Consider the following 13,225-nt stretch of genomic DNA (forward strand, 5'->3'; position numbering starts at 1 on the left):
GAGGGCAATGACAGCTTCAGGAAACAACAAGAATGAGTGAATCTTACAACATTATGTTGAGCAAACAAATGAGACAAAAGAATATATATCATAATGATTCCATTTGTATAAAGTAAAAAATGGGCAACAGTAATCTTCGTTGTTAGAAGCTGGGTAATGTTTTGCTTTGGGATGGAGAGGTGGGACAGTGATTGAGAGGAGGGGTGGGGACATCTTCTGGGGGGCTTGTAATATCATACTTCTTGACCGCGGTGTGGTAACATAGCTGTGTTCACTTAGTGAAAATGTCTTGAGTGTAAAAAGTGCACAAATGCACTTTTTTGCATGTGTATTACACCTTAATAAAATTCATTTTAAATTATATCCAGTTTTTAGACATTAATTTTTAATTTCATGGGAAATACATGAAAACATCCCCTCTGTTTAAAAAAAAACCTGGAATATTTTAAGTTAAGGTAAGTTCTTTTTGATCCCTTTCAAATTTTGTACTCTCCCAAGAGGATATCCGTTTATCCTTTTAACATATATTTACAGACCTAAGGGCATAGAAAATATATAACATTGTGTGTGTATTTTAAAATCTGTGTTCTTTTGTTAAACTATCTGGATTAATAGACTTTGCATTGTTTCTTTCAATAATGCAGGTTATCCACACTACCTTTCACTAAAAAACCTCTAATAATCTTCACGAACCTTAAATATCATTTTGTAATATGCCCCATAGACACAAGTTTTATCATGCATATTATATTGGATATATGATTAGTTTTTTATATGTTATTTATGCAATATACCTTTTATTATAGTACAGACTTTCATACAACTTGTAATAAAATTTATGCAAAAAAAGAGTCCCTTGTGTACCTGTCAGTCAGCAAACCTCGAGGACAGAAAATTGAACTTGGAAACAGAAGCCTATAAGAATCAACAGTAAGTAGCTGAGTTGAGGTAGCAACATATATAATCACATTGTAAAAGTTTATGAAAGTGCTGCTAATGAGATTATGCTAGGGTGTTGTCCACACTGTGTGTAGAAGCCTAAGGAAGCTCCCAAATCAAGGGTTAAAATGTAATTTAAGCAAGATACATGATGATCTTACAATTTATGTTGCATAGGGTAATGAAGCCTTGATGAAAAGAAAGCCAAAAAGCAAAAAATCAGCCATTGTTTATTTAGTACTGGCTATTCCACCTACACACACACACACACACACACACACACACACACACACACACAGAGGTTGAAAAATCACATGGTTTTCGGGGAGTTCCAGCAGAGGCTGCCCAGTGCAGGTCTACGGTGGGGAGTAACTGGCCGTTCCCTGCAAGGGCTATCTGCTGACGACAATGTCTGAGAGCTTCTGCTTTACAAGTGTTGGCCACCATGATAATCCAGTTTTTGAAATGGAGTTTTCGCTAGCTGGAGAAGCAGAATCCAACGATGACCGTCACCATCTGAAGCAGTTCATAGCTCATGCTGCTCTCAACCTCGTAGATGACGACATGTGACTGTCCACCAACATGGACTTGAAAACCGTGGGCAAGTTCAAGGAGTGGTTTCTTTTGGCATTTGTTGCCACAGGTCATGTGAGATTTATTATGGTTCGTGACATAAGGCAAGAAGATGAATAAAGAACTTCTTTACTGATGTCTATGATTTATACATAAAGTTTGCAATGAATCCATTTTATGAACCCAATTCTCCTATTTGATCAAGCCCATTTGGCAGAAAATTTCAGTTTCTTGGGAAGAAACACCTCTTAAGTTGAATGCAGAGAAATTTGGAAATAAACGGTATTGCTACCATGGTGTGTTTTCAGGAATGTGTACATTGTAAGTAACGTGAGAAAATAGCCTGGAAAAGTTTAGGAAAAAAGTCCAGGGGTGCCTGGGTGGCTCAGTTGGTTGAGTGGCCGACTTTTGATTTCGACTCAGGTCACGATCTCAGGGTGGATAGATCAAGCCCCCTGATGGGCTCTGCGCTCAGAGGGGAGTCTGCTTGAGATTCTCTCTCCCTCTTTCTCTGCCCCTTCCCTGGCTCACATGCATGTGCTCTCTCTCAAATAAATAAATGAAGCTCAAAAAAAAGGTCAAGTGGTTTTACAAGGCTTGTGAGGTTGAACATCCAGCGTCAGGCTTACCCTCTCTATTCTCAATTTCTTCTTCCCCAAGGCAACTACCTTCAACTCTTAGTAGTTTCTTCTGATACTTAACTCTTTATTTATGAACATGCTTCTGCAGCTATTTCTTCATCTTTTCCAGTCTAATTTTTTAAGATTTTATTTATTTAAGAGAGAGCAAGAGAGATTGAGAGAATGAATGGGGGAGGGGCAGAGGGAAACACAGACTTCCCATAGAGCAGGGATCCCAATGTGGGACTTGATCTTAGGACCCTGGGATCATGACCTGAGCTGAAGACAGGCCCTTAACTGACTAAGCCACCCAGGTGCCCAATCTTTTTCAGTTTAAACACCATCCCTTAACCATCTACTATGAAAGATCATTTAACTCCATTACAACTCCTCCCCAACACACATACACTTCCCTTCCCCTCATCCTCCTAGCATCCAAATATCATAATATTTGATTAGACCATTATTTGGTATTTATACTCATACTGAGCCATATAGTATATATAATAACATTTCTTTTGTATTACAATTTAAAATTTTTCCCTGGATTTAATCATTGTCTTATTTTTTCTCTGTTTAAGAAGTGATCACTAGTTTATCACCAAACCCTCCACTAGAAGTACCTATACACAGCTTGTGAAGTCTTTTATTTTTATTTTTTTATTTGAGAGAGAGAGAGAGAGAGAGCGCACAAATGGGGTAGGGAGGGGTAAAGGGAGAGGGGGAGGGAGAAGAAGACTCCCTGCTGAGCAGGGAGCCTGATGCTGGACTCGATCCCAGGTCCCCAGGATCATGACCTGAGCCGAAGGCAGCTGCTTAACCAACTGAGTCACCCAGGCACCCCTCAAAGTCTTAAAATATATCAGATAATCTAGTGCGTATGTGTATGTATATGTGGGGAGGGAGAGATTGATTTCCCTCCTGAAGTACTCTGTCCTGATTCAGACCCTAAAGTGATTCACAGCAGATTCCTTGGGATTTTTGTTCTACTGTCAGTCATAGAATTCTTATTTCTCTTCTGTTTTGGTGAATTCCTGGTCTTCTACTTCTCATGATTTCATATTTCTTGAATAACTGCCTCATTTTCCAGGAATACATCCTTCAATAACTTTCTGAGAAATGGAGCATTGTCTAGAAAATTGTTTCTCAGTTCTTGGAAATAATCTTGTATTATCTCAAATTCTTTCTTTCCTCCTATTTTCTGTTCTTTCTTTCTGTAAATTCTATTATTGTGATATTAAATGTGATATTAAATGTGGCTCAGTTGGTTAAGTGTCTGACTCTGGCTCAGGTCATGATCTCTAGGTCCTGGGATCAAGCCCCACATTCGACTCCGTGTTCAGTGAGGAGTCTGCTTCTCCCTCTCCTTCTGCCCCCCCAACTCATGCACGATCTCTCTTTCTCAAATAAATAAATAAAATATTTTTTAAAATGTCCTGGCCTGATCCTCTAATTTAATTTTTTTCCCTTTTTTTTCCCATTTTATTGTCTTTTCACTCTACTTTCTGGAAAGCGTCTTAACCTTTATGTTCCAACCTTTCTGTTGAATTTTTTCTCCTATCATATTAATATTTTCTTATCCCTCTGAGGACACAAAGATATTAATTATAATGATTTTTAAAAGTTCTCTTCTGCTTCCTATATTGTCACTGTTTTGGTTTTTGTCTTAGGTGCTAGAGATTCTCCTCAAGTGTTTGACGATCTTAGGCTGTCCAATGATATTTAGGAGAGAAAGACTGAAAAACTGAATGGAAGATGTGTGTTGGGCACTGAGTCCTGTTGACGAGTGGGTTTTACTGTAGTATGACCTAGCAGAGCTTTGACTATTTTTTTAGGGGGATCCCCAGCTGTCAGTATCTATAGGAAAACTGATTACCAGTTTATTAGCAGTTCAGTAGGAAGGAGGCTGGGTGTCTCATTGTTTGGATGTAGATTTCCCATTAATCTCCCTGTAGTCCCCAACTGTGCCTGTCCCTGAGAACAGAGTCCCTTTGTCTTTAACCCACTCTAGAGAAAAGTCACTCCATTCCACAACAGGAGGGATGGCATGGGCGGCAGGATGAGGTGTCATCTGACTGAAGGGCCAAAGGAGGATATTTAGGAGTCCAACTAATTTTTAAGCCATTTTTAGTCAATTCCTATTCAGATTTCTACCTCAAGAAGAAGCTTGCTTTTTCCCCATCCTAACCTCAGGCATTAAGTTTAAGCTTTCTAATGTTTGTTTAATGACTGCCATTCCTCCATCTGCTCTCCAGTTTACAAATATTTGTCGATCAACCTAACAACCTCATTTCTTTCTCTCTTTCTTTTGTTCATTTGTTCATGCCTTTTTTTGGCCTCAGGGAGTCTTTGTACTTGCAGTTCTCTTCACCTGTAAAGCGAACTGCTTTAGCTTTTATCCTGAAAGGTTAAAAAAAAAGGCTTTATTGAGATATAATACATATACTGTACAATTCACTTATTTAAAATATATACAACACTATCTGTCAAGTACATCTCAGTAAAACTAGAAAAAATAAATACTACAATAGAGTTGTGCAACCATCACCACAAGCAATTTTAGAACATTTCATTATCCCAAAAAGAAACATATACCCATTAGCAGTCATTCCTCATTTCTCTGTTCCTCCCCCACAACCCACCAACCTAGTCATAAAAACCATAATTTACCTTCTGTTTCTATAAATTTGCCCATCCTGGATATTTCACATAAATGGAATCATAAATTATAGATGGAATTGGCTTCCTTCACTTAGCATAATGTTTTCAAGGTTCATCCATGTAATAACATGTAGCACTACAGTACTATACTCCTCTTTGCAGCTGAATAATATTCCATTATGTGTAATTGAACACACTACATTTTGTTTATCCATTCATTGGTTGATGGACATTTGGGTTGTATCCACTTTTTGGCTATTATGAATGTTGCTATGAACATTTATGTACAAGTTTTTGTGTGCACATATGTTTTCATTTCTCTGGTGTATATCTAGGAGTAGAATTGCTAGGTCATATGTTAACTGTGTTTATCCTTTGGAGGAACTTCCAGACTGCTTTGTAAAGCAGCAGTACCATTTTACATTCCCACCAGCACCATTTTACATTCCCACCAGCAATAGATAAGGGTTCTAATTTCTCCACATCCGTGTCAACACTTATTATTATCTGTTGTTTTGGTTACAACCATCCTAGTGGGTGTGAAGTGAAACCTCATTGTGGTTTTGATTTGCATTTACCTGATGGTTTCTTTGATGGTAATCATGCTAAGTTTCTGTTCATGAGCTTATTGGCCATTTTGTATATCTTCTTTGAATAAATGTCTATTCAAATCCTTTTCCTATTTTCAAATTGTTTTAGTTCTTTTTTATTATTGAATTTTAAAATTTCTTTATATGTGCTAGGTACAAGTCCCTTATCAGGTATACAATTTGCAGGTATTTTCTCCCGTTTTGTGAGTTGTCTTTTCACTCATTTGATGGTATCTTTTGTAGCACAAATGTTTTTAATTTTGATTGAGTCCAATTTATCTATTTCTTCTTTTATTGCTTGTGCTTTTGTATCACATCCAAGAAATCATTGCCTAATTCAAGTTTATAAAGATTTATCCCCTACGGTTTTTAAAAAAAGATTTATTTATTTATTTGAGAGAGAGAGAGAGCAGGAGCGGGAGGGGCAGAGGTAGAGATCTCAAGCAGACTCCCCACAGAGCCAACATGGGGCTTGATCTCATGACCATGGGATCACGACCTGAGCTGAAACCAAGAGGCAGACACTTAATGGACTGTGTCACCCAGGCATCTCTACCCCCTATGTCTGTAAAAGAGTTTCATAGTTTTACCCCTTAAATTTACGTCTTTGATCTATTTCAAGTTAATTTTTGTAAATTGAGATGAGGGGGGAAATATGAACCTTTTGAATGAGGAATATCACAACGAAAATGCCAACTAAAACTATAGCTTATACACACTGATTGCCTATGAGATTTGTGTTTTGATTTTAAAAAATCATTTAATTAACCTAGTTTTAAAACTATAATTCTATTGGAAAGCAACTGCAGTGGCTAATTAGGTCAAAACCTATTAGCTTTGGAAATGAGAAATTATGGGTCAGGCAAATTACTTGATTATTTTCTGGTTCAATCAGGCAACAATCATTGATGACTGCTTAAATTATCAAGTGGCAAACTCATGGGGAACTCTGCAATACATCATTTGATAAAACCAAAATCCTCTAAATAATCTTCACTAACTGTGTTTCTTCAAACGTGATGCAATAGAAAGTACAACTCGCTGCCTATGAAATACTTTTACCAAAATAGTTGAAACTACATCTAATCAAACTTCTAGATCTAACCACCAATTTCTAGAAAATATGGAGGCTAGAGGAACAAGACAAACAACATTTCATAGATACAATCAGCCAAATATAGAATTGGGAAACTCCAGAGGACAAATGATCCAGTTTCTTCACCCAAAATATGGTGTAAGAAAAGAGAGAGGGTAGTGTCATAGACTAAAATAGTCTTAAGAGACATATCAACTGAATGCAATGTTCAGGCCTTATTTAGATCTTGATTGAAAAAAACCAAATGAAAGAGGAGGAAGAGGACATTTTGGAGATAACTGGGAAAAGCTAAATATGGATTATTAGGGGAATAAGAATTTGTTAATTTTGTTGGCTATAATAACGTTATTGTGATCATGTTTTTAAAGTCATTGTTAGAAACACAAACCGAAGTATGTAAAGGAGGTAACGTATGATCCCTGAGGTTTGCTTTCAAATACTCCAGCAAGCAAGAACAACAAAACTATGCGTGGAGGGAAATTGATGTAACAAGAACAGCAGAAAGCCGATCGCTGTAGAAGTTAGCTGATGGGCTTGTAGGGTTCATTTTACTATACTTTTATATGAGTTTGAAATTTTCCATAATAAAAGCCCAAAAGAGCAATCAGATCAATTATTAAAAAATAACTTAAGGTGCCTGGGTGGCTCAGTGAGTTGAGCATCCAACTTTTGATTTTAGCTCAGGTTGTATCTCAGGGTTGTGAGTTCAAGCCCCTTGTTGGGCTCCACACTTAAGACAGAGTCTGCTTGAGATTTTCTCTCTGCCTCTCCCTTTGCCCCCTCCCCCCTCATGCTCCCTCTAAAATAAATAAGTAAAATCCTTTTTATAAAAAAAAACACTTAAACCTATTAAATCATGAAACACATAAATTCTTCAGAATTATTTTCCTCTAACCCTGAGATGTACTTATGTTATACAGAGAATCCAAAAACAAGTAAGAGGCTAAATGAATTCAGGAAAAGGGCACTTGACTGTTTCAGTCTGTAGAACATGTAACTCTTGATCTCAGGGTCATGAGTTCAAGCCCCACATTGGACAGGAACCTACTTAAAATTAATAAATAAATAAAGTCAGGAACTTGGATAGTAAAGCGTTTAGTTTAAGAACTTCCATAACATTTATTCCCTTCCCCAACAGAGTTATGGAATCACAAACCACAAATTCCTACTTTTGTGTGCGTGCCTATGTATGTATAACAATTGTACTCTTTCTAGGCTAGATCTAAACCAAGACAATAGCATTTTTTACAGTATTGCAAGATTTTTGCTTGGTTCTGATATCAATTCAATGTTAATTTTGTATTATCAAAAACAAAGAATATCCATGTACACAGCCTGTCTATAGTATCATCAAATGCCATAACAACATTATGTATAAATGTTACTTAAAATTTTAACCAAACACAAGCAAGCAATTATACAAATCCAGAACATGGAACATTTCTATAGCCAAATGATCTGAACTCTTCAAAAAGTTAATGCAATGAAAAAAAAAAGTGGGATGACTATTCTAGATTAAGAGATTAAAGAGATTAACAAGGGCTGCCGGGGTGACTCAGTCAGTTGAGCATCAACTCAGTTTCTGCTTAGATCATGATGTCATGGGAGCCCACCTGGGGCTCTGTGCTCAGCGTGGAGTCTGCTTGAGTTTCTCTCTCCCTCTCCTTCTGCCCCTCCCACTTGTGCTCTCTCTCTCTCTCTCTCTCAACTAAATAAATAATTTTTTTTTTTAAAAGAGAGAGCCATAACAACAAACACAATATCTGAACCCTGGTTGGATCTTGGTTTAGGAAGAAAAACAGCTATAAACATGGTAGGGACAACTGGGGAAATACAAATATGGACGGAATGTTAGATGATGTGGAATTATTACTAATTTTTCCTAGGTATAATGATACCATGGTTTTGTAAAAGATTGCATTTTTTCTTCAAGTGAGCATGCTGAAGAATTTAGGTGTGTAGTCCACTATCCAAAACATTAAAGCATTGACAAAGAAAAGGGCAATCAGCATGACGATGGCCAGTTTCAGATCTGGGTTTTCAATGGGACTCAAAGGGCCACCTTTTTCCACTGAAGTATGAGGAGGACGATGAAGGTGACAGACTTCTCAAAAATCATGATCAAGATATAAAAACATACTGCTGCACCTGGGCTCCACACTGCAGAGGGGCTCCACATTCGTCCAAATGCAGGGACTTCCACTGCTACTACCTGACCAAGAGGCTCATGGCTTGCATGCCCACATAGATGAGCAACTTGCCAACAGTTGTGTCCCGGGAGGAAGCTGAAGTAAACGAGGGTCCTATTCGAGGAGATCTGTTAGGTACACATTTGCAGAGTGGATGAACAACATTCCTATGACTTGTTTGGAAGTGTCTGAAAACCATATCCTCTAGGGATGTCTTTCATGCTTTGGTTCTTTGGTTTGAGCATCAACATGCTGAAGGCCACTGCACGGAGCAGCCCCTGCAAGAAGATGCTGAAACTGTGCAGGAGTGCCCAGTGGGGCCCTGCATTGCCAGCCTGACAGAGGGGCACAAGCCCCAGTCCACCCGTGGCCTTGCTGCATACAGGCCACCACTCTCATTAAGGTTTTAATTTGTATTTCTCTAATGACTAATGATGTTGAGTATCTTTCCATGTGCTTATTAGCCATCCATAAAACTTCTTGGGTAAAATGTCCATTCAAATCTTTCACCCACTTTAATATTAGGTAATTTGTCTTCTTATTGTTATGTGTTCTTAATTTATTCTGGATACAAGTTCTTCATTGGATACGTAATTTGCAAAAATCTTTTAGTCTGCAGCTTGTCTTTGGTTTTCTTAATACATGAGTTAAAAGTTTTAAATTTCTGTTAAGTCCAATTTATCATTTTTTTCTTTTATGAATCATTCTTAACACCAAAAGATTTTTCTTGTCTTTTTTCCTAGAATTTATGGTTTTAGCTCTTATAAATTTATCTTTATTTTTTAGTTTTTAAAAGATTTTTTAAAGTAATCTCTGCACCCAATTTGGGTTCAGACTCACAACCCCAAGATCAAGAGTCCCATGCTCCTCCAACTGAGCTAGCCAGGCTCCCCAGCTCTTCTAAATTTAAATCTATGATCCATTTGAATTAATTTTTTGTTTAGCATGAGGTAAGGATCAAAGTCTTTTTTTTTTCTCCACATGTAAGAATATCCAATTGTCCAAGTACTATTTGCTTAAAAAAAGATTGCCCTTTCCCCATTGAATTGTTGTTTTAGCAGATTTGTTGAAAATCAGTTGGCCATAAATGTAAGTTTATTTCTGGGCTGTCTATTCTGTACCATTGATCTATACGTCCATCCTTGTGACAATATCACACTGTCTTCATTACTATAGCTTTATAATAAGTTTTGAAATCAGTGGAAGTCTGCCAATTTTGTTTTTCTTTTTCAAAATTGTTTTGGCTATTCTGGCTCTTCTGCATTTCCATATAACTTTCAGGTTCAAACTTGTCAATTTCTGAAAAGAAAAAAGGCTGCTGGGGTTTTGATAGAAATTACATTTGAATTTATAGATCAATCTGAAGAGAACTGTCATTTAACAATGAGTGTTCAATCCATGAACATGGTATGTTTACTTATCTAGATCCTCTTTGATTTCTCTCAGTGATGTTTATAGTTTTCAGTGTATAGGTCTTGCATTAAATTTATTTGGATTTTTCTGATGTTCTTTCACTTTCAGATTGTTCGCCAATGACATATAACAATATATTGATTTCTGTTATGTAGACCTCATGTCCTATGACCTTACTACACTTAATTTTTTTAAAGCCCTCATTTCTCATGTGTAAAATGGGGATATCTACCTGCAAGATTTTTACGTGGAATAATATACAGAAAACCATGACAGAAGGACAGAATTGAAGTCTCCCAACCCTCCTCCCCCAAAATAGTTGCCTAAAATGTGTGATCAGATTATTTTGAGGACAGTGAAATGACCAGGTTTTGCCTGGTATAGAAGGCAGGAGCCAGTCACCAATAGTACTGCATCTGAATTTGCATAATCAAGGATTTGCTGCATTTTCGTTAGTACAGTGAATAGATGTTTGTTGATATTTTCTATCATCTCCATGTACTGTTTTTATAATTGGAAAAAAAATGAAAAATGTAATTTCTTAAAAAGTAAAAAAAAGAAGTATGAAAATTTCATAGAGAGGAAAAATAAAAGGACACAGCAATGCTTGAGTTTAATTTGCTGAGACCAAATAAATGTACTTCAAGGAAAATTGGACAGTGCCTGGCCACAAGAGGAAGATGTGTAATTTGTGAACTAATGCACTGTTCAGCAGGCTGAGGTACCTTAGCAACTACTGAAGCAGGTGCAGAGAAGACCTATTTCCCTGAGGCCTCCTAAACATCCTAATTTCTCAAACTTTCAACTACTATGGCAGCTTTAATCTGTTTTATATGTTGAGGTTCCATGTAAGATTAAATTTGAGTGGTACACCTGGGTGGCTCAGTCAGTTAAGTGGTGGACTCTTGATTTCCACTCTGGTCATGATATTAGGGTCCTGGGATTGAGCCCTGCCTGCATCAGGCTGCACGCTCTTGAGGATTCTCTCTCTCTCCCCTCCCCCTCCCCCCTCCCCGTGCTCCTGCAATCTCTCTAAAATAAATAATCTTTTTTTTTTAAAGTTTAAATTTGAGGGCGCCTGGGTGGCACAGCGGTTAAGCATCTGCCTTCGGCTCAGGGCGTGATCCTGGCGTTAAGGGATTGAGCCCCACATCAGGCTCCTCTGCTATGAGCCTGCTTCTTCCTCTCCCACTCCCCCTGCTTGTGTTCCCTCTCTCGCTGGCTGTCTCTATCTCTGTCAAGTAAATAAAGTCTTTAAAAAAAAAAAAAGTTTAAATTTGAATAAAGCCACCTATGCCTTTATAAAGGTTTGAAAACCACTGGTCTAACAAAAGAACAAAGTGAAAACTGAGAGGCAGCCTAGTATTATAATACTAGACTGAGGGGTTCATGATCCAAGTTTTATCCTAGTCACTGCACATGTACAGCCATGTGAAAGCACAATTCTGGTTCTCACCTCTCAAAGATGCTAGCATTTTTTCAACATAAATTTTAATAACACTCATCCAATAATTTGTTGAATGTAATAAGCACAGTAGTATTATTCATATATCCATGGTAAACTAATTCGAGAAAAACGAGTAAAGAGCATCTTGAGGGTTAATCAGCAAAGTCTTCATAGATGTGACAACTGGGTCTTAGAACATGAGCAGAAATCTGATCGATTAAAAAATAAAAAGAGAGGCATTATAGGTAGAAAGCACTATATATTTAAAAGTATGTAAATAATAATAGTTACCACTGAATAGATACTTACTCAATGCACAGAATTTTATCCTCACAACCACCCATGGAAGTAGAGGTTAGTTTTCATATGCATAGACAAGGATAAATCCAAATCACAGAACTCTTGAGTGGCAGGGCCGTATTTGAAACTGGGGTTATCTGATTTTAAAGCCGAGACTCTGGGTTCAAACACGTACATACAGTGAAGAGGTGTGAAGCAACATGGTGCTTTTGGAAGGGAAGTGGTGAGCGAGGGGGCTGAAAAGGTAGGTGCCCACTCCCACTCACTTGACTAAGGGCGAATTGGGCAAAAAAGGGTTGGGCTGGAAATGGAGGTATCAGTATAAACGCATGACTGCATATGTGTGTATCCATCCCTGCTCTGTTCCCTGAAGAGGTCTAGAAGCAATGACACACCAAGCCTTGTTCAACGGTGAAGTCAGCAGTGATGTCCAGGTTTGTTTCTCCCGCCTTCGGCCCTCAAGGCTGGCTCGTCTCGCCACATTCCACCGCCATCTCACAAAGACCCACTGTCCTTCATCTGCCTGCCCCTTTTGCAGACGAGGAAGCGTGCCCCTCAACTACTGCAACGCCTTGGGCTGCAACGTATCTGCAGCCATTAAGGCCCGCGAAGCTCCAGGAACTAGAAACAGTGGGTAAGAAACCGGGTGGGCGGTGACTGCGACGGCTGAGGGGGAGCTGAAGCAGAAACCGGAGTTGTAGGCGGGGCCTCGACACTTCTCCGTCTCTTATTGGATCTCACTACTGTCGGTCTCGGCCTCCTCCCACCCATCCCCACCCCTTCCGCGCAGGCAGTATCTTAAATGGCGGGTGGGGCCGGGCGGTGACTTCCGGTTGGGGGAAGAAAGTTGGGCCGAAGGAGGGGCCGCGAGGAAGGAGGAGGAAGAGGAAAGGGCCGGGCAGCAGGGGCTGTAGGTCGTTCGGTGGTGGCGGCGGCTCTCTTCCGGGCAGACGATGGACAGCCAGGGCAGGAAGGTGGTGGTGTGCGACAACGGCACGGGGGTAAGCGCCCGGCGGGAAAGCCGTGGCCACAGGCCAGGGCGGGGATGTGCGAGTGGCGCGCGGGCCCTCGGCGCTCGGGGTTGTACCCCAGGGCCCTCGGGCCGCCGGGACCTAGGGGCGCGGGGCAGCGCTTCCGGCATTCGCGGGCGTGGGGAGTGAGCGGACCGAGCCCGGTCCTGGTCTCCCCAAGCCTGCCACCTCCGCAGCTCCGGGTGAGGGCGGCGGGCAGGGCCGACGCTCGAGGGGGATCCAGTCTGCTGCCGGGGGCCGGCTCCGCGCCCCAATGGGTATAATTTGGCTAAAGGGCTGGAGGGGTAAAAGACTGGGTAGGTTTGTTCAATAAGGGCTCCATTCCCCAGGGTCACTGGTTCTGTAGAAAGGAGAAAGACCCAGAGG

General features: G+C 39.7%; 1 protein-coding gene and 2 pseudogenes across 2 annotated transcripts in view; 2 read left to right on the forward strand and 1 right to left on the reverse strand.

The window, feature by feature from the left end:
- Positions 1–226: 226 nt before the first annotated feature.
- On the forward strand, positions 227–9,290 carry LOC148109660 (trafficking protein particle complex subunit 2-like; annotated as a pseudogene).
- Positions 8,408–12,426, reverse strand: LOC123786153 (store-operated calcium entry regulator STIMATE pseudogene; annotated as a pseudogene).
- A 225-nt stretch (positions 12,427–12,651) lies between these two features.
- ACTR2 (actin related protein 2) overlaps positions 12,652–13,225 on the forward strand; it is a 34,156-nt gene continuing 33,582 nt past the window's right edge. Inside the window, exon 1 of one of the 2 annotated variants that reach the window (XM_087863464.1) lies at positions 12,652–12,829. In XM_087863464.1, coding sequence (XP_087719590.1) covers positions 12,782–12,829 — 48 coding nt within the window. In that variant the 5' untranslated portion in view covers positions 12,652–12,781. The remainder of the gene's footprint in view (positions 12,830–13,225) is intronic. The other variant, XM_045788121.2, reaches the window with a different exon arrangement.

Source organism: Ursus americanus, chromosome 7, assembly GCF_024610735.1.
Source record: "Ursus americanus isolate L20-20 chromosome 7, mUrsAme1.1.p, whole genome shotgun sequence".
NCBI lineage: Eukaryota > Metazoa > Chordata > Mammalia > Carnivora > Ursidae > Ursus > Ursus americanus.